Raw genomic sequence first — 22,563 nt, 5'->3', positions numbered from 1 at the left:
TCCAAATGCGGACAACCAGTGGGCTTGGCTATGGGGAGAATCAGTATGGTTAGATCACCCTAAGGAAGCTGTGCTCAGGCGCCCAACTGAAACTAACGACTCCATTCTTGGCATGGCTTTACTTGATCATGGCTGAAAATGGCCAAGAAATGGGGATCCTTTCCAGCACACCCAACTTGCACGAGGGGTGGACCCTCTTTCCTGTTGTTTTTCGGGGTTAAAATCTGCAGTTTGGCTATTCATAACATCCCAGACAATAACAACGTTATATGGCTTCTACAAAAAGAGCGTGGATTCCAAATACATGAAAGGATTAAGAAAGACTAAACATGCTCTTGTGCAGAACAGAGACCTTATCAGTAACAGCCATGTCCATAAATGTCAACCCTTTCATTTCAGTGGGATTCTGACTTCAGACTTAATTAGTAATGGGGAATACATGAAAATACAATCAAATCACACCTTGGTCCCACGGGTATCAAAAAAAGAAGTGCATGCTTAAATGATTGCCCTGAAATCAATGGGTCTTAAAAATTTAACTATGGCTAGATTGTGCCTGAAAGCATGCACTTGAGGAAAAATGAAGAGATGAAGAGCTAGCGAAATATATATATATATATATATATATATATATATATATATATATATATATATACACACACACACACACACGCACGCACGCACATGCATACATACATACATATATAGGATTTATATCTGAATAAAATCCAAACTTGTCTAAAATGAGACAGGTAACATCATGTATTCAGAGACTTCAAGCAGTTGCCCTATTGATCACCCTGGGTCAGGGAGTGGAAATCTTACTGAACATTTCTGTCAAGGATTATAGTCCAGAAAGTTAGAAAAAATATGTATTATTTACCTCCACAATGCAGCTGTTGGACTTACCACTGCAACATTTAGTACAGTATGGTATAAGATACTATATTAACAGCTTGCATTCACAACAAATATTGTACGGATATTGCACATCAATGGATGTGCCTTTTTTCCAAACAAGATGAAAGAATGTTAACTATATTCTATATATCTTTATATATTATATTGTTTTATTTTTCCAGTTATATATAAATTTAAATATTAAATATCCAGTATTAAATCAAGAAAATTGCACAAATATAGGTCTCATTCTGTAAATCACACACACACACATACAATCTTACACCCACACATACAAGCCATGATTTTAAACTGGGGGGAATTTCATTAGTGTCTTACGAGTTTGGAGGATCAAAGCACTCCTTATTGAAAAATAGCTCTAAAAATGAAATTTTCTTTGTTACTTTCAGGTTTCTGAAACAACTGGCCCAAAACTACACAATTCAGATGAATAAGGACTAATTCCAGTTGGGTGGTTTTTGTGTTGTTTTGTTTTGTTTCATATGGAAAAGCTACGAAAATAACTCACATAGGCAAAGTAGGAAAATACTGTCCAAATCTACGGAGAGAAGTTGGAACGGAAACACTGGTTCACATCTTCAGAGGGCAATGTGGGTTTCAACTGCTGGAACCCCAATAAGGTTTCATTGGCTACCCCTATTTTCTGCATGGGTTCTGGCCAGAACCGAAGAGCAGACAGTGAACTGAAGCACATACTGCACTACTTACATTACCAGTGCTACTGTGAGATGATGCACAAGTTGTACAAGGGGGCAATCAAATCTGGAACATTAATGATTGCAGCACTCCTGCATTTGTTTTGTTTTTTAAACAAACACCGAAGAGCAAGTCACAGACAAGTCTCACGATCCACACCTTTCCCTGAGTCAGCTTTCTTCTCTCGTCGGCCTTCAGTGCTGGTTGGGGAAGGAGGAGGTGGTGGTGGTGGTGGAGGTGGTGGTGGTGGTGGAGGGAGAAGAAGAAGAAGAAGAAGAAGAAGAAGAAGAAGAAGAAGAAGAAGAAGAAGAAGAAGAAGAAGAAGAAGAAGAAGAAGAAGAAGAAGAAGAAGAAGAAGAAGAAGAAGAAGAAGAAGAAGAAGAAGAAGAAGAAGAAGAAGAAGAAGAAGAATTAGTTTCACAGTTATATTCCCACAACCCACCAATTTTGGTACCGAGTAAGGGAAGGACCCCTCTGTCCCACCATGCTATCAGCCTTTGGTTTCATGCTACACTGTTCAGTCTGGGACACAAGAACAGAAATGCGAGTGCTGTTTGTGGACACATGATTACAAAGAAAATTGGTCAACATCATAGATAAATAAGGAAGGAGGCAACAGAGATAATTTTAAAAAATAATAAAATGAAAAACTGACATATAAATCTGCATGCACAGAGGCAAAAAAGATACAGTACATTGCATGGGGGTAAACAGCAATGAAAATATCTCTTGCAAATAACAACTGAAAAGGTATTTTAACTGCAGAAACAAGAGAACTTCATCCAATTTATTTGTCTTATTTTTTTTCTTATTACTGCTTATTGTCTTGAGCACCATTCTCTGACAGAAAGATGGGATAGAAAGTGTCAATCAATCAATAAGTACACATGCAGTAATGCTTTCTATCTTTGAGTAATCCTGTTTGAATGCAACATCAGGAAAGAAATCATACTGTTGGGGAAAAAATGAGAACAAAATGAGAAACAGCAGACGTGCAATATTTACAACACAACATAACAGGATAGCTGTACTTGAAAGCAGGTTTCTCTGTGGATTTTCTAATATTCTACTATAACCTGCGCATGAAATGAATCTCTCTAACAGCTCTGTAATTTCCACATGGTGAACTGCCAGAACAGTCCACTACTTTTACTAATTTTTGCATGGTGAGTTTAAAAAAAAAAAAATTAACTTACTGATATATTTTTGTTCCATCAAACTGCTTTTGATGGATTATATAAAACCATGAGTAACAATTTTTTTTTTTTAAACTGTCAACAATTAAAAGCCTGAATTTAAAAAAAAAGGCTTTAATGCCTTTTTGACTGAAACTAAGAATGTTGGTTCTTTCTGACAAGTGAATGCATTCCAGAGATCAGCTGGGTGTTGCAAAGTGGAAATATTTATTCTATGATACTGTAAGGTATCAGTAATTGTCCAATGATGCTCACTAAAACAGTTAAGTATATGCTGTCATTTTAAAACATCTTATTGTATAAATCTTCAAGCAAATAATAAGTACAACCTGCCTGAAACCTACCAAAAAATCACAAAATAAATGGGATGATAAATATTTAATCTTTGCTGTTCTGCAAGTGCATACAGTTTATAATCTAGGTTCAGTTGTTCTTGTTTTCTTCAGAACCAATCTATGATTTTAAATCATTTTAATTTTAAATTTAAATTTTAAATCCACACAGTGGATCAGAGCAAAAATTGCAACTCTGTGAAGTTAATTTCAGAGGGTGAACAGCATATATGATGAAATCTGGATCCAACCCAACTTGGTGTTGATCAAAGTTCTTTCCAGCTGAATTCAACTCAGGTGACTTGTCCATGTCATTTTCTGGGCAGCAACACCACCAACGTTGTTCTCTATAGCCTTCTTCTGGGATATTTTCCTGACTTTCTAGGCTACCCTGCTTGCTCTCTCTCTCTCTCTCTGTGAATGTGTGTGATCTAAGTACAAATCAGTCGTAACCCTGCTTCACTTTCTTCCCAGCCCAGACAAGCCCAGCTGCCACAAATTAAGACTCTGTGTTGTTGGTATTTTATAACAACAACAACAAAACCCTGTTGGGATAAAGCACTCATTAGTTCAACATACTGAACCAATGCCAGTGAAGCTAGTTAGGATCAGATCCAAACAGCTTTGTTATGCCAAGGAATAATAAAAGTGCCTGTGGACTGTGTAGCAGACCACTTTGCCTCTGATGATGCCAGCCACAGTCACTAAACCCTGAAGCCCAACACTGCCCAACAGATACCAATAATAAAAGAATTAGTTAATTAAAAGAATAAAATGAAAATGTCCTCCAGTTTTGGATTCACGAAGAGCTCAGCCCCTTACCTTTCACTGTGGCCTACATACCCATCATGCTATTCCCTTCCAGGTTAAGAAAAGTTATGCAGAGTGCAGAAAAGGAGTAAGAAACAGTAAGCCAAAGAAATTAAGGGTACCCGATAAAAATAAGAAAACAAAACATAGCCAAAGCTGGTTTCTATCAATGCCTCTCCATACCTTTCTATTGCCGCAAACTCTCCTTGCTCCCACCGTGCCCATCCACTGATTCCTATGTTTCCTTTGGTTCTTTAAACTTCTCTTTTCCGTCTATTTCAGGATCTCAACAGCTCCATCCAACCACAATTTTCTCAATTTCCTTTCCTCCCAATCTATTCACTCTTCTTTCATTCAGTCCTCTTTTGTTTTCTGTATATCACTAAAGGACCTCAACACAACCTTTTCATACTAGTCATTTCGTTTTGTATTCAGTCCACTTTCATTCAGCCCTCATTCATGATCTTATTTCTTGTTTTACCACATACACTTCTTAAGTATTCCGTTCCTACTGCATTCAACTTATTTCTATGTTTCTCCTGACTTACCTGACTCTCAGTTCCACGTAAATGAGAAGCTGTCCTTGGAGCCAATGATTGGAAGGAGCCTTTTGGGGGAAGGTTGTCAAGAAGGTGATTGGTCTGCAGCTGAAGAGAACCCTGGAGGAAATAGGTTATCTAAACCCATTTCAGCCAGGTTTCAGGCTAAGACAGCCTTGGTTATGCTTGTTGATGAGTGGTGACAGAGCCAGGATGATGGTGGTGTATCCATCCTTGTGCTCCTTGATCTCTCAGTGGCTTTTGATACTGTTGACTATTGTATCCTTCTGAGTTGGGTCCATGGGTTGGGAATTTGGGCCACCATTTTACAGTGGTTCTCTTCCCTTCTCTGGGGCTGGTTCCAGTCAGTGTTGGTTCAGGGGAGACATCACTCCCTAGGCCCCTCCTGTGAGGGGTGCTGCAGGGTTCTACTCTCTCTACCTTCCTTTTCAACATCTACATGAAGCTGCTGGGTGAGGTCATCTGGTGGTTTGGGGTTTGGTATCATCACTGATGACACCCAATTATAACTTTCAACCCTGAGCCAGCCAAGTGAGGCGGGCAAAGTTCTGTCCCAGTGCCTGGAGGCTGTGCGTGTTTGGATGGGGAGAAACTGAATGGCTGTGGGTGTTTGAGCCATCCAGATCTGGGGATATTCCATCTTTGACCTTGGATGGGGTAGCATTTCCCCCTTCAAGGTTGGTATGCAATCTGGAAGTCTTCCTGGACTTGCAGCTCCTACTTTATGAGCAGATGGTACCTGTGGCCAGGAAGTCTGCACAACTCCATCTAATGCACCAATTGTGCCCTTTCCTAGATCGGGGAGCCCTTCAGTCAATCACTCAGGCCCTAGTCACCTCATGGCTTAACTGCTACAACATGGTCTACATGGGGCTGCCCTAGAAGACCACCTAGAAGCTTCAACTGATCCAGAATGCAGTGGCGCAAGCAGTAATGGGCATGCCTTGGTATGGCCATATAACACCTCTGCTTTGCAAGCTGCACTGGTTGCCAGTTTCAAGGTGCTGGTTGTTAGCTATAAAGCCCTACATGGCATAGGTTCTGGTTACTTGAGGGACTGCCTGTCTCCCATAACATCTGCCTGGCCAATTCAATCCTGCAGAGTTGGCACACTCCGGGTTCCTTCAATCAACAATGTCATTGATCAGGACCCCAGAAGCGCACATTCTCTGCAGCAGCGCCTGCCCTCTGGAATGAGGTTCCCTGTGAAATCCAGATAGCCCCCACTCTGATGTTGTTAGAAGAGCCCTGAAGACCTGGCTCTTCAGCCAGGCCTTTGGTGAAAGAGAGCGAGACCTCTCACTTCATTTCACTTGCCATCTTTTATCTTTATTTTTTATTGATTTTATTGTAATTTCTTTAATTGTTGTGAGCCATTGAGAGTCAGGCAGCATACAAATTTAATATATTAGTGTTGGTCACAAAGTCAGCCAGATGTTTAGACTGGATGTCACATTTTTATCCACCTATCAAGTCCTTCCCAAGGACCTGGGATGGGCAGATGTTGTTGTTTGATGGTATCGAGGGTATCGTCGCAGGATGTAAGCTGTTCCAAGTAAAGCTGCCTTTTGCAATTGACTGATGGTGATTTTGTCAATGCCAATGGTCTTCAAGTGGTGCACCAGATGTTTTGGGATTGTACCCTATGCCATGTAGGGCTAACAACCAGCACCTCTTGACTATTGGTACTCTCTTTGCTCTCTTTTGCCACAGTCATTCTATTTCTGTTTGCAGGTCTTTGTATTTTGTGGTTTTCTCCACTTTTTTCTCTTCTATTCTGCTGTCTCCAGGTCTACTATCCAGACTTTTTTGTCTTTTTTATCAACAGTTTTTAAGTCTGGGGTGTTGTGTGGCAGGTGCTTGTCTGTCTGAATTCTAAAGTCCCAGAGCATTTCAGCTTCTTCATTTTCTATTACTTTGTCTGTTTTGTGGTCCCACCAGTTCTTGCTTGCAGGCAAATGGTATTTCTTGCAGATACAGTGGGGCAAAAAAGTATTTAGTCAGCCACCAATTGTGCAAGTTCTCCCACTTAAAAAGATGAGAGAGGCCTGTAATTTTCATCATAGGTATACCTCAACTATGAGAGACAAAATGGGGGGGAAAAATCCAGAAAATCACATTGTCTGATTTTTAAAGAATTTATTTGCAAATCATGGTGGAAAATAAGTATTTGGTCAATATCAAAAGTTCATCTCAATACTTGGTTATATATCCTTTGTTGGCAATGACAGAGGTCAAACGTTTTCTGTAAGTCTTCACAAGGTTTTCACACACTGTTGCTGGTATTTTGGCCCATTCCTCCATGCAGATCTCCTCTAGAGCAGTGATGTTTGGGGGATGTCGCTGGGCAACACGGACTTTCAACTCCCTCCAAAGGTTTTCCATGGGGTTGAGATCTGGAGACTGGCTAGGCCACTCCAGGACCTTGAAATGCTTCTTACGAAGCCACTCCTTCGTTGCCCGGGCGGTGAGTTTGGGATCATTGTCATGCTGAAAGACCCAGCCACATTTCATCTTCAATGCCCTTGCTGATGGAAGGAGGTGTTCACTCAAAATCTCACAATACATGGCCCCATTCACTCTTTCCTTTACACGGATCAGTCATCCTGGTCCCTTTGCAGAAAAACAGCCCCAAAGCATGATGTTTCCACCCCCATGCTTCACAGTAGTTATGGTGTTCTTTGGATACAACTCAGCATTCTCTCTCCTCCAAACATGACAAGTTGAGTTTAGACCAAAACGTTCTACTTTGGTTTCATCTGACCATATGACATTCTCCCAATCCTCTTTTGGATCATCCAAATGCTCTCTAGAAAACTTCAGATGGGCCCAGACATGTACTGGCTTAAGCAGGGGGACACGTCTGGCACTGCAGGATTTGAGTCCCTGGCAGCGTAGTGTGTTACTGATGGTAGCCTTTGTTACTTTGGTCCCAGCTCTCTGCAGGTCATTCACTAGGTCCCCCCGTGTGGTTCTGGGATTTTTGCTCACCATTCTTGTGATCATTTTGACCCCACAGGGTGAGATCTTACATGGAGCCCCAAATCGAGGGAGATTATCAGTGGTCTTATACATCTTCCATTTTCTAATTATTGCTCCCACAGTTGATTTCTTCACACCAAGCTGCTTGCCTATTGCAGATTCAGTCTTCCCAGCCTGGTGCAGGTCTACAATTTTGTTTTGCCCCACTGTATTCCAATGTATACTGTTCCTACTTTGTCATGCCATTGTTTGTAGTCAGTCTGTGTGATCTTGCAGCAGCTAGCTAGGTGGTCCACTCTTCTTCAGCTTCTTTGCAGAGGCGGCATTTGCTGTCTGTTGCTGCCTTCTCGGTTCTGGCTTTGTATGCATTTGTTCTTAAGGCTTGGTCTTCTGCAGCTAGAATTAGCCCCTCTGTCTCTTTCTTCAACTTTCCTGCTCTTAGCCATTGCCAGGTCTTGTTGTTACCTGCTTTGCCTGCTAGTTTTTTTGTGTACTGGCCATGTAATACTTTGCCTAGCCATGTCTCTTTTCCGTTCCTTATTTGATCTTTCTTATAGGCCAGTTTGGCTTCTTTGGTATTCAGTAAGCCTTCATGGTGTACTAGCTTCAGTGCATCTTCTTCACCGTTCAGAAGCACGCTCTTACATGCAGCTAATTTTGCTTCTTTCAACAAACCGTTCATTCATTCCTTGCAACTGGTCACATACTCCCACTACCTTTTTTTCAGCATTTGCATGTCTTAAATAAGTAACTTTCAATGGTTCACTGCACTACCCCAGTCAAACACAACTACTTTGGACTTTAATTTTCCATTCCGATCCATCACTCTCTAGCACATGCTACTCTTAACATTCACTGTGAATCATTCTGGTTCTTAAGTCACAAGATGGTATCATCTGCAGCAGAAGTGCACAGACATTCATATCCCAACCACCATGCCTCTAATCTCATCACTATACTCCTTATGCTTTTATCCATAAATACATTAAACAAAGGGCATCACCCTGCTCACTAAGCACTCCACTTATTTTCACACATGCTTTACTTTCAGCCTATACTTCTTGTATCACACTCAGCAACCAACATTCAATTCCATATTTGCACAATATATTTTATAATTCAAGCCTATTCACTTTATCATTTGCTTTCTATTAATCAACAATGTATAATACGGTTTTCTTGTGTTCGTGCATTTACTGATGCTCTGCTGAAGAGCAAACGTTTGTTCTGCGCACCTCTGCCTGGCATAAAGGAGAAATTTTGGTCACCATCTCCTCTCATACCTTCTCATTCAGAATTCTGCCCAACAACTTCCCAGGCACACTTATTCCCCTGTAGTTTTTGCATGTACTCTTACTAACCTCCCCTTTGCTTTGAGGGATAATTACAGCATTTTTCCAATAATTAAACCATCTGCACAACCCTATTAACCTCCCTATCTTAACATTTCCTCAGTTAGATCATCTACTTCTGCAACTTTACCATTTTTCAACATTCTCACAATGTATATGACTACCTTTTCCCTATTTTTTTCTTGGACACTTTTAGTATTTGTTTCAATTGCACTGTTCAGCATATCACTCCCACTCCCATACAAATTTCTAAAACTCTCCTTCCAGCATTACCTCACTTCAGTTTAATCCCAAATCATTTTATCATTTTTATTTTTAATTCCATTCATTCTGCTGGACATCTTTTTCATGCAGTTTCCAAACAATTTTCTATTTCCATCAAAGGTGCACTTCCTCTGCTGTTTTTTACTCTTCACCATCACTTGCTTTTTTGCTACTGTTTCTCTCTCTATACACATCGTCCAATATTTTCCACTCATCCTTAGTTTTAGCAATAATCATTCCCTTATGTTCACTTTTTCTCATCCACAGCAACTTTCACTTCATTATTATTCTGCCTTCAGTATTCGTTTCACACTTCTCATTCCATGCACTTCTGTGACACAATCCTTCCTTTCAATTTGTTCCAAGCAGCTTCTACTTCCTCTTCCCTTACATCCACATTCCATTCAGTCTGTTGGGATATTGATCTATCTTCTAATACTTTTTCATACAGGATTTGCACTTTCTCTTTCTGCAGTTATTCTACTTTCATTCTACTTTCTTTCATTTTTCCCTTTGCATCTATGTCCAGTCTTGACTTCACCAAACGATGGTCTGTTCTATATTTAGAACATTTCATCATCATTTTATTCTTCACTGATTATCACAATATTTCGTAATAAACGATCAAATCAGTGATCTGTTTAGATCTACATTCATTCTTTTGCTGCATGTATGCGGGAATAGACTAATGCTTAAACCACATACTCAAAACAGATCTTTTTCTAAACAGATACTTGCAAAATATTCATCGTTCTCATTCTTTTGCGTCTCCAAATGGTGCAATTTTTTTTCTGCATCACCTTGTCTTGTTCCCAACCATCCATTTATGTCATCTAACAGAACAATCCACCCCCGCCCCACCATATCACATCCATTGCACAATTTCCTCCAAATTTAATCTCAGGTTTGTCCATTACCATCATTCCCTGGTACATAACATGCAACTATCACAACCCTAAACATTTGTACAACTTCACAGCAACCTAAGTGACACCAATCCATACTTTCTGATATACAATTTATCCCTTTCATTCATAATTAAACTACAGCTTCACTATTGTGCGTGTATTCATTAACTCCATTTCACAAGATCGGACCACCTTCATTCAAGGCTGTTCCACTTTCTCTTCATTCCTATTTTTCATTTTTTCTCTTCATATCTTTCTTTCTTTCTTTCATTTGATTCATTCATGGTCTTTATCATTTACTGTTACATTACAGATAGCAATTTTCCATATGCCATGGTCATCAATAAAAGGGCCCCTAACTATTGACTTCTACTGCCTATCATGGTTTGATCAACTGAGGCTTTCGCATAACACGTTTTCATAAGACAGAGATACTATGGACCGTAACCAGCTTTAGCTGTACTTGTGCCATGCACAGTGTTCCCTGCTAAAAGTAAGGGCAGTACTGTAGAATTTTGGCAGATTTTGATCAGTATATTACTGGGGCAACCAAGGCCCAGTTTTACCTCATGCTATGCTATATAAGCTAGGAACCCTAATCTAGATACTGTCTTGCAAACCAACATACTGGTCCCACATTCCAACAACAGGCCCTTCCTGAATCTAACAGGAGAAGATGGGCAATTCACAGCACTCTACTATAGCAGCAACTCCTTTGGAAAGTCTCGCTATTGGTGTATAATCTAACTTCGCCTTTCCTATCTGTAAATGCTCTTCTCTTGTTGCTGGAGCTATTAAAAACTTGCTGGCACCCACTTAGAATGGGAAGACATTTGAGAGCTAACTGTTGTTTAATCAGGTGCCAAGGTACCCAAGGGATCTTCAAAATGTTACCCTAACTCATACATTCAGAAGCCAGGAAAATGGTGGGATGGAAGAGTAGTTTGAATCTTTCTTCCTACCTAGGCAAAGTATGGGGGTAGCAGTCTCCCTCATGGATTAATTGCACAAAAGTGAGTTGGTGTAATTCCATCTTTCCTCCAAGATAGTCCTGGACTGCAGCCACTCATCTAGAGTCAGGATGGGCATCTTTTGGAGGCTGGGGGCTATTTTTCAGCCTATTTTCCAGAGAGTTGCAGGAGGCCATGATGACATTACAACATAGCATGGGAAATGAATATTGTTTTGGATTTATTTTATGTTTGTGAATGGTAGTGATGGGGGTAAAGGGAAGGAATGAAAGCAGTATGCCTCCTAGAGCCTCCTGTTTTTCTTCCTGTCCTTAATTTTTGGGGAAAAAAAGAAACATGACTGCCCAAATACATTATTTTGTGGTCTAATTTATTATTGTGATCTTGGGGTGCTAGGGGGCTGATCAAGAGGTAGTATGATAAGGAATGATGGGAGTTGGCAATTCTACTTTGGGGAAGGACAGCTATCATTCTTCCCTTCACCAAAAAAAAAAAAAAACCACCAGTGACCAAGCTGACTGCAAGAAGAGGCTGGCCCTGGCCTGAAACTATGCTGTTGCAGCATCTCACCCAACAGAAGGTATAAATTAATCCCAACCATGGATAGATCATCTTGTTTATGCTGCTGAGGGAGAGGGAGACCATGGCAGAAGCAGCATGCCATTTTGGGGTGACAAAATACCAGGACTCAAGCTGACATCTTTCACTCCTGCTACTTAATTAAAGTTAAGAATTGTGGCTAAAACCAGTATATCTTCCAAGTTCATTTCATAGTACTTTCTCAATTTTAATCAAAATGCACAAGTTAGCAAAGTGTTATGCAAGATATTGGTAGAATGAATGTGCATGCATCCACGCAGCTTTCCAAATGTGCTTTTCATATCATTTTGAAGTAAATTTTGTCTCCCCAAAATTTATACACTGTATGCTTGCAAAGTTTTCAAAAGATACCACACAATAACAATCAAGGCAGAGGTTTCGGGAAAGAATCTTACCTTTGGGAAATCAGCTTCTAGAGAGATTAGGAAGGGGAGCTTATGATAGAAATGTGATAATGGAACAATTAAGTAGAAAATCGTGTTAATTCAGAATGAATGGCAATTGAGGGAAACAGTAGTTAAACAAGATTGCACATATGATCAACTCAACATCCTACATAGAGATCATCACACTAATAAACCTGCCCCTTGCCCAGAGGCCCATCAGCCTTTGAAGATTCCATGCCCATACTCTCTATGCCCTGATTGCCCAACTTAAGCTACTTGGAGCCATGTTCTCTTGGGTAGGAACCTTTTCAATTGTTGCTGTTATAAACATTACATCTTTGCTTATGATATTTTATTCTAACGGCAGTAGTAGCTTATTAATTGATTAGTCCTACAACCATATCAAATAAAATAAAATAAAGGTATAATAGATTAAAGAAAACACAATTAAAAAATACATATGTGGTCAATACAAAGAATCAGCATTCAGATAAATACATCACCTTTACCTAATACCCCAGTCTGTTCTATATAATGGTTCTTAGCTGAACTTCCTTGTCTATCAACTTGGCAGTTCTGCTCACAATGTATAGGTTAGAGCCCAGGATGAAATGGGACAGTCTGTGATTCAGGTCCCAGTGGGCGTTCTTTCATGTAGGGGTGTTAAATATCTAAGCCTAAAAGAGGCATTGACAGTCAAACAAAACATGAACAATATCTTTGATGGCTGGAGCAGCGCATATACACGTCCTCTCATGATATGGCAGGTGATGGAAGTACCCTTATTTGGCCATGGGATCCAACAACTCAAATCTTGCTCTAGAATAGTCTCTTCTTAAGAATTGTGTCAAACTCATTGACAGGTATTTTTTGAATCAGAAAATGGTTTTGTTCTTAGCTGGCTAATTTAAAGATCTATTTTTTGCCAATAACTCCATGTCTGTTTGGGCACTGATATCTAGGATTCTGTTTAAAAATTTCCTTTGCCTGAGAGGCAGTTGAGAGTAAATGTTGGGTGGAAAATCCATGCTGTGAAATAATTTTGGTAAGTTGGCTTACCCAACTGGGGTGAGCCATACTTATCAGTTCAGCTAAACATATTTTGGGTAGCCTATCAGGATCCATTGAATGGATTCTCTGCCAATTAGTAAGATTAATTAAAGATTTTAATTATTGAGTGGCTGTGTATGGAGTGGATACCTGTTTCTGCTCTGACCGTGGGGGCTGATGTGTTCTTGCCAGTTCCCAGTATGCTTCTTAAAAAAGAGGTCTGGACTTGTTCAAGTGAGGCAGCTTTTGTAAGGCCCCACAGTTCCGCACCATAGGTCAACATTGGGACTATTGTTGCCCTAAATACTTTCCATGTGGGGGCCAAGGTACCTGGGTAATTATAATTAAATAGTTAATCTTTTGATTCTTGCCTCAGCCCTCACCGAGCTTCTTTTAAAATGATTTACCCACGACCCTGTGTTGGTAAAAGCCACTCCTAAATAAGCGAAAGAATTCACTTGTTCAATAGGCTCCCCTTTCAAATCGCAGTTATATTTCATACTTCTTTTGTTAAATACCATCACTCCAGATTTGGTTTTATTGAAGTTTAAAGAGTTGAGGACGTAGTAGGTATTTAGCTTTCACAAGTCGTCTCAGGCCTATTTGAGAATGTGCCATTAGAACCATATCATCAGCATATAAAAGAATATTAATAAATGTATGATGGATCTTTGGCATATGAATGTCTGAAGCATACAGGAATCCTGAAATATCATTGACATAGAGGTTAAAAAGCACTGGGCCTAGAATACAACCTTGTCTAACATCTTTATGGGTAGGTATACTCTTAGCTAGAGAACCATTTGCACCCATATGGACTTTCAGTGGTTGTTTGAGTGGAGGGCCTTAACCAGGAGTAAAGGTCTGGGTTCCATGTTTAAGTTGGCCAATTTCTTCCATAGAATGTTTCTGTTTATGAAATTGGAAGCCACACTGAGGTCATTAAAGGGGGTAAACAGTTTCTTGCCATTAATTACTTGTTTTGTTATGAGATGGTATGAAATAAAACAATTGTTTGTGGTGGAGCGCTCTGGTCTAAATCCAGCTTGTTCCTCTACTTAGAGATTTTTTTCCATTACCTAATCTTCTATTTAGCTCAAAAGATGTTTGGCATACATCTTAGCCACAATTCCAATAAGGCTCACGGGTCTATAATTTTTTGGGTCACCCTTGTCTCCTTTTTTTATATATGGGGACTGTCCAACTGGGATGCAACCTGCGTTGTTTCTATGGGAGAACAGCCCTGTTAAGAACGGGGCCCACCCATCAATATGTGTCCTGAAGAGTTCCAGGGGTAGAAAATCCTCTCCAGGCACCTTGCTAGATTTCAGAGATTGAATAATAAATTTTATTTCTGATACCGACACTGGAGGCCGGGGGGAGGGTTTTCAAAGGCTAAAGGATCAATGATTTGCTTATGTGGGAGGCCCTGGTTAGGATTATAAAACAAATTTACATAAAAATCCTCCCAAACTGAAGCTGGAATAGGAATATCAAATTAACATTCCTTCAATAAACCAGATACGGTGTTTCAGAAGAAAATTAAGTTTGTCCCTTTAGCTGAAATGTCCAGTTCTGACCATATTTTAGCCATGTAGGAAGCTTTTTTAGAGTGTATCGGTTTCTTATAACCATGCCTATTCTAACAGGAAAGCCCACTTTCTTTGGCTCTTTCCTACCTGTCACCTAGGGGCAGCAATTCTATTAGGTTTTCTGAATTGTTTCCACCCTGGAACAGAGTGTAATTTAAAGAAATGGTGCCATTATTTGTCTCTTTCCACCACTCCACTACTTTCCTGTTTTTCTTTTGAGTTGTACTTATTCAATTGTAAACCTGAAGGCAAAAACTATTTGATGGTTTTGGTTTTTTTAAAAAAGTCATCTGTAATACCCTTCCCAATCAAGTTACACCAGGTAACAGGCCAATTCTGGTTGATATGAGGACCAGCTTATATCCGCCAGAATCTCTGTAGCACCTGGTAATTCGGCTCAGTCTTAAAAGAGGTGATGACAGCCATGACTGAGCAGACCAATCATAATTAATGAGGCAGGAGGCCCTATGACATTATTAGCACAAGACCCTGGTGCTAGTTTTAATAGTTTATAAAGGAACTCAAATGCTTGCTGCTGTAGTATAATTATATTAAGAGAAACAAGCTCTTTTTGTGACACAAGAACATCAGGAAAGAAGAAGGGACAGAATGGTGAATGGATCTGAGAAGTCTGCTAAATCTTCTGTTGCACAGTTTTAAAAAGAAGGGAAGGGACAGAAGAGAGTTTCCTTACATCCCACTACTAGTATGGTAATTTCCATATGGAAGACTCTGTAGGTATGAGGCATGACAATCTGCATCTAGGGATTGTACTGATCCCCATGGTGATTCTTGCTAGCCCAATTCCCTTGACAATTTATGCTAGTCCAAACAGACTAGCAGAATCCACGTGGGTGGCACAGCAGCTGAGCTGTCCAAACACTTCTACGCTAGCAGACACCTTTTAAAGCCAGAGATCCTCCATATGATCTTCAATATTATTGCTTCTGAGAAGATCCCTGTCTCAGTCAGTGAACTCCAGTGCAAATAGCCACTTGGAATCAAGAGAGAGGTAAATGGGGTGGAAACGTTTGCCTGAGCTTCTTCTAGCTTATGATATTCTAGAGGAAGGCAAGGTTACCCAACATGATCCCTGAACAGAAGAACTCTTTCAAGGGGATGAAGATGCATTACAATATTTGGTTATAGGCTCCATTTCTACATCCTAGAAATTCTCCTGCAATTCTCACAGTTTTGGGGAAGGAAGGAACAAATCCCAAGTTATATGCACCAAGGTCTGTAAAACCCTTACTAAAGGAATAGTGGGCAACCGTTAATGTCAAAATGTTGCCAGACTAGAGTTTGTAGCATTCCTCGTCATTGCCTTCTTGACTAGGGTTGCTTTAAGGTGCTGTTCAGCAATGTCCAAAAGGCTACAGGTTGACCCCTATTACAGAAGCTGCATGTTGGTGCAATAGCTTAGTGTATTCACATATAAGGTGCACTTTTAGACTCTTCCTTCAGATAATACTATATTATTAATATTTTGGGTTCTCCCCCACAAAATCAATTGGATGCATTCATGATCTCATTATGTAAATCTGAGTAATAAATGTAAAGCGCTTTTATTTGTTGCTTTGCTAGCATGAATTTAAAATAAAAGGTATCTAGACTGAAACCTGTTCAGCTCAATATACTGATTCAGTCAACCAACCCCACCTTAAAAATTGTATAATTATTAAAATATAGATAAAAATATTTTAAAACCTTTTAGCAGGAAAGCTGGACTCCTTATCCTTGGCATTTTCTGATGGTATCAACAGTGTCTTCCAAACAGCTGTTTTTGCCATCTCATCAGAAATATTTATTACAGATGGGTCATCTCTAGAATAAAATCAGCACACTCAGACACAATCAAACTACTGTATATTGTAGTTTAGGGTGCAATGATCATTTCTCACCCCATTGGTGCCACCTTAATTCAAACACTTATTTTCCTCCCACGCAGGCTCAGGAAAAAGGTGGCTTCTTTCAGGAGCCACCAACAGTAGTGCATGCAGGCTCAAATCCCCTGAACGTCCTTTCCCATTTCAGATTTGAGTGGCTACGCATAACTAGGAAGAGCTACAGTATGCCTCAGTGATAGAGGGTCTGCTTTTCATGGCCAAAGTCCCAGCTTGATCCCTGGCATCTCCAGAGGCATTTGGCTAAGAGCCACCGAGAGCCAGTGTGGGCAATAATGAAGTAGAAGGACCCCAGCTCTGGAATAAAGGCAGCTTCCTTATTGACCTAGAAATGATCCAGCTTTACCCTATAGACCTATTGGCAGGGTCGCACATTTAAAGATCTGACCCCAAATAAGAGCCAAACCAGAAACGAGGTGGGAGATATATAATCAATCTCGACTTTTTATTTTGCATCACTGTCATCATCATCATCATCAAAGCAGATGCAAGGGTCTTCTTCCAGCATGGAATGAAGGCAGTGCTTTTTCAACAAAAATAATAGAATTTGATTTGAATCCTGCTGGGTGAAAAGGGGAAGAATACTTTTTATACTTTTAATAATGGTTGAACTGGAAAAATGGGATGAGGGGAATAATTAAATACACTCATCCTCAGTCCAATTATGAAACAACAGCATTGCATCTCTTTTAGTTCCAAAGTACCAAGAGAAGCCCAAGATTCACTTGCTTTTTGAAAGGGGGCACAATTAGTTCTGAGTGGTTTACCTGCAGTGCCCTTCAAGTGGCAAGTGGACTGTTCCTTCCTCTTCCATCGCTAACATACTTTGTTCCTCCTAGGACAAAGAGAAAAAAAATGTAGAGGTTGACCAATAAATTATTGCTGCAATCATTTTCAGATCCAATCCCTTCCCCTCAAAAAGAGCATAATTTCTTCACGTCTTTTTCAGCCAAATGTTTTTGAAAAAATCATTCTGAGGAAATCAAATGCTGTTTCAGTGATTTTTCTCATTCATAAATCTTCTTAGAAATTGTAGGTGCCAACAATTAGGGATTTTCACTCCCCTGCAAATTTTGCTATAAAAATCAGGGTTAGAAAGTGAGGGAGGAAGAGAAAAAGTATGAAAAAAAAATATATTTTTTTGGTTCATTTGCAGTACCTCTCTCTGGAAAGTCGTTTTTGTATGTAATTTCTATTCATTTCAATAGAAACTGCACAGTTGTCTTTTGAGAACATACTGTATCTTCCTTCATTTCTCCTCCATCAAGGAGTCTGGCTCAGCCAAACAATACTGATTCCCTTCCCCTGATTTTGTCCACTAGCAGGCAGCTTAAACCAATTCCCTTATTGGGAAACTCAGTCATCTGGCATTAGTCTTATAATTGTAAGGGAAGAGAAGGCAACAAGTACCTTTGGGGTATCTAGCCTTCAACATCCCTCAGCTCTGGCTAACATGGCCATCGGCAACAGAATTAACATCTGGACAACATCAGGTAGCCTACCTCTGCTCTCACCACTGTACTGGCTCTCACTGTTTTGTAAGTTAGCATGCCTTTTCCATTTAGGTGATGATTATGTATGTGTATGTTTTTAATGACTGTGGTTGAAGAAAGCTAGCACATGGCTGGTTTCAACAGGGAGCATCAGTTTGATATGGTGAATTGCATGCACTCCTGCACCTCCTAAGAATGCCTGAAACCAAGCAGATATGTATAGGTTGTCAAGACTAGTCTGAGCAGGTTGCCTATCATATGAACTCAGTTTCATAAGGCACATAACACAAAAAGTCTAAAAACGTCAGGATATGAGCACGTTGAGGTTTGCCTGGTCCTAGATGGATTCTTCTTATTATACTCTTCAGCATCAAGTCCTGCTCAGAGTGGCCCCACAAAGGAAAGGAGCAATTCCATGGAACCCCTTTAATGTCAGATATTCTCCTTATGGATGACCCAGTATTTGGGAGACTTCAGACAACAGGTTGTTTTTATTTGTTTCCTTTTTCCTTCCTTCCTTCCTTCCTTCCTTCCTTCCTTCCTTCCTTCCTTCCTTCCTTCCTTCCTTCCTTCCTTCCTTCCTTCCTTCCTTCCTTCCTTCCTTCCCTTCCCTTCCCTTCCCTTCCCTTCCCTTCCCTTCGCTTCCCTCTCCTCCTCCTCCTCCTCCGCCTCCTCCTCCTCCTCCTCCTCCTCCTCCTCCTCCTCCTCCTTGCCTTCAAGTTAGTCTTGACTCCGGGCATCTGCCTGGACTAGTCCCTGCCTTAACCACTGCACCAACCTGGCTCTCATTTCATTCTTATACATACTTCTTTTGGTCTTTCTTTTAATATAAATTCATGCTTTAATCTTGTCTAATATGTTACCTTTTTACATTTTAATTTGTTGCATTTATAATGTAGAAAACTGCTTTGGATTAAATTTTATAGAAAAGTGTGTGCATGTGACTGCCATTTTTTTTAAATACATGCTAGCTTTTTTATATATATAAATTTGCAGTCTGAGACCAAGATACATTACACTCAATATGCACAAGGTACAAGGAGAAAAACCCACCAGAAAGAAAAAGTACATAATAGTTTAAAAATTAATAGGTAATCAGTAAAGTAGTTTGCTGTGCCACTATTCCAATAGCTGACAACAATATTTATCTTGCATGAAGGGTGAGAAGTTTAGCAGTCAGAGGTAAACCACTAACTTCCTAACAGCAGCTGCAATCAAATAAAACTTGGTATCTCTGCTAGATGCTTCCATCAAAAAATCAGCTAATCTGATTTACATTCTCTTTACTCAATCTGCTGGACGAGTAGCTCACAGAGGGGTTATTAGGTCAAGGTGTCACACTTGATAAAATTAATACCACAGCGAAACTCAGTTTGTCACCTATTATTCCTCATGGTTTGGAAATGTTACTTCTGTGAACGCAGCCTAAAATTGCATTTGCCTTTTTAAAAACAGGGTTATATGGGATATCTAAAAACATGTATGTGATATCTAAAAACTGTGTGGAAATGCAACACCAGAAAGCAGCACTCAAATGTGGTCAACGTATAAAAATGGCCACCCAGATTCTTAACAAAAAATCTATTCTTACTCCATGTTCTAAGCAACTTTGGAAGTAAGGATGACATATTTATTGTGTGGGCAGAGGAAGCATCTGAATAGATTGGAAAGAATGCATTTAAATGACTGCATTAACATCAATGATACAAGTTAGTCATGGTTTCCCACATACTTCGATGGGAATTAAACCAAACTACCTGCAAACCCATTATGATGAGGAAGGACTGCTGAGGTAACAGGAATTCCTTTTTTGGACGTATGCGTGCACCAGATTTAATTCCAATTAGGAATATTACATAAACTGATGGCAGAATAAGTGGCTGAGAATAAATATTATTTCCAACCTTGATATTTAATGGTTATTATTCATGGAAATTTATTGTTATATTGAAGATCAAGTCACAAAATGAAAATCTTGATCCAGTCAAATCAGAATTTTAAAAACATCTTGTCAACTTCATTTCTATCTGTACAGAGAACAGATTTCTATTTTTAAAGCCAGCATAATGGTCCCTTTCCAATTAAATTCCAGAGGCTCCATGTCAAAATTTTTATTTCTAGTTAATTTTGTCATTTCTAAGCTTCACAGCTTCCCAGGATTTTGACAGCTGAACAGGTTTAATAATAGCCTCAAATATTTAGTAATGCCATAACATGTAAAAATAGGGGCTTAGAAAAGATAGCAATTGAAAAGAAAAAGAAAAACACACTTATTCCTATTTTGTTTTTTGCCACCATTCATATTTCTAAAAAGAAAGTGCAATATAGGAAGCGAAGCAGACCAAAAGCAAAGTATTTCTGGACAATCAAAAGAAATATCTTGCCTACATTTGACACTCTCCATTGTAAAAGACAGAACATATCACTTCAGCTAGACATGGGTGTATGATTTAATGATTTCCTCGGAGAAAAGTTGGGTGAAGAAAACTGAAAGCAGGCAAATCACTGCAAATTGATAAACCTTTATACTAGGGCTATCTGTTCCGAGCTGCAGAAATCTGGATAAGCATGAGATGGCAACAAAGAGTTAAAACAATCAAGGAGTCATATGGATTTTTGCAGCCAATACCTGGTCATTGTAATTTATGTTAACTTTGCTATTCCTTATGTACAAACCTGCCCTGAACTATGGAGTTACTGAGCATACAGGGATCACTGACTTCTTAATGATTCCTAGGAAGAAATTAACTTTGGGTGGATTATACCCTTAATTATTTCATTCAGCACTTCCTATTTAAATCAGAGCTTTGGTTACTCCACATGGAAATACACTTCCCATCTGCATGAAAAATTTACCAAGAGGCCCCATCAACCAAGCCAAAAGCCTTGGGATACACTCGTGTAAAAAAATGTCACACCAATCCCCTCTTAGTGATCTGGGCACCTTTATCTGCACAGCCATCCCTTAGATTTGCTGCTTCAAAACAGAATTCTAATCAGCTTGGTCGATAACACTGTAGAAGCAACAAAGGGAAGAGAGAAGGATACCATAAGCATACCTCTTTTTCAGCATCTTCAAGTTTTTTTTTCTTGCTCTCTGGCATCAAATCATCCAGCCAGCTTAACTCACGTTTGGTGAAAAATAAGTCCATGAGTTTTCTGACAAACACCAATGCCAAGACCTAATCCAAATATTTATACTATGGTAAGATTGTTGACAGGCACAAATGACATATTTATTCTTAGAAGGAAAAAGTCAAAGTCTACAATTCTAAAATTGTTTTGCAAAATTCCCTTACGTAACAGCAATAATTTACTGTTATGTGCACGCAAGTAATTTATGTGAGTTATAGGATGAAGTGAATATGGTCTGTAACAGAAATGTTACCCTATCCCAAGTATTCAATCACAATCACATCCATGCTCAAAACTATTAACTTTTGCCCCCCAGAGACAACGTTGACTCTTATATGAATACAGAATTAGCGGATTCATACCATCATAGGAAATACAATGGCAGCTTTTGAAGCTTTAATAACCCACAGTAACACGAGACAGCTCAGCTGGATTACTGTGAAGAGATGGACTTTTCGAAGAGGAACATGCCTTAAGTAGATAAAGTCTGGCTGGTGTTTGGCAGGCATCCAGAACAACTTGATTCTGTCAAAAAGCTAACAAAAGGACAAACTAATTGTTTATATTTTGGAAAAGACATTGCTTTAGAGATCTTCAAATGAAATGTTTAGGAGAACTAGGCAACTGCTATAACAAAGGCTTGTTCATTGTCTGTCACTGCTATGAATTCCCATGATTCTCCATGCCTGTGATCCTTGATTCCTAATTTAAACTTAGTTCTGTCTCTGATACAAATAAGTTTCTAGAATTGCCAGTATATCTGAGAACTTCTTTAGGAGATCCAGAGTTTGACTGAAATAATTCACAAAAAATCCACCTGGGCTTGTGATCTGCATCTGAATTCTATTCTGCAATGCACTCTTGCTGAATTTTTAAATGACAAATAAAACATGCATATGCTTAAAATGGTCTCCTCCAACCCATTGCTCCCAGATGTGTTAAAATTCAGCTACCATCATTCTCCAGCTAACATGGCTTTGGACTCTGTTCACTGGGGATAATGGAAAGTTCAAGTCCAACATACCCAAAGGGCCCTAAATTGGGGAAAACTGGTTGAAATCTATGGGTGCAGACAAGAGTGCTTGTAGCAAAACAATTTGGCGGCAGCAGTTCTGAACAGCCATCTCTGAAATTCAAGGAGGGAACAGAGAGAAATCTTTCTCGCTGACTGTTGAAAATTGACCAATTTGCCTAAAGGAGAAGAGGTGATCATTTTCAAACCTGTTCTCACCCCTCCTTCATGCAAACACATACCACATGCATACTCACAGCAAAACTATACCAGAATGAAATGCAGCAGGATTTGCTGAAATCATAGTAAGTCTATTACTTTTACTGAAACTTCATTTTATATATTATGCAGTGTTCTCTGTTGTCAATATGTAAATCTTACCTTTTCACCTACAAATAA

At 39.5% G+C, this 22,563-nt stretch overlaps 1 protein-coding gene across 1 annotated transcript in view; it reads right to left on the bottom strand.

Annotated features, from left to right (window-relative positions):
* Positions 1-663: 663 nt before the first annotated feature.
* Positions 664-22,563, bottom strand: part of SLC4A10 (solute carrier family 4 member 10) — a 190,614-nt gene continuing 168,714 nt past the window's right edge. Inside the window, exons 22-26 of the mRNA XM_088146648.1 lie at positions 21,515-21,688; positions 21,077-21,199; positions 17,292-17,359; positions 16,328-16,444; positions 664-1,817 (exon numbers count right to left, since the gene is read on the bottom strand). Of these exons, the coding sequence (XP_088002774.1) occupies positions 1,751-1,817; positions 16,328-16,444; positions 17,292-17,359; positions 21,077-21,199; positions 21,515-21,688 (549 nt within the window). The 3' untranslated portion in view covers positions 664-1,750. The remainder of the gene's footprint in view (positions 1,818-16,327; positions 16,445-17,291; positions 17,360-21,076; positions 21,200-21,514; positions 21,689-22,563) is intronic.

Source organism: Python bivittatus, unplaced genomic scaffold (genome assembly GCF_059951505.1).
Source record: "Python bivittatus isolate LINGU-HERP-01145 unplaced genomic scaffold, Pbiv_v1 ctg000480_np1212, whole genome shotgun sequence".
Classification (NCBI taxonomy): Eukaryota; Metazoa; Chordata; class Lepidosauria; order Squamata; family Pythonidae; genus Python; species Python bivittatus.
Note: the sequence above shows the minus strand (reverse complement) of the source record. Positions and strands in the feature narration are given on the sequence as shown.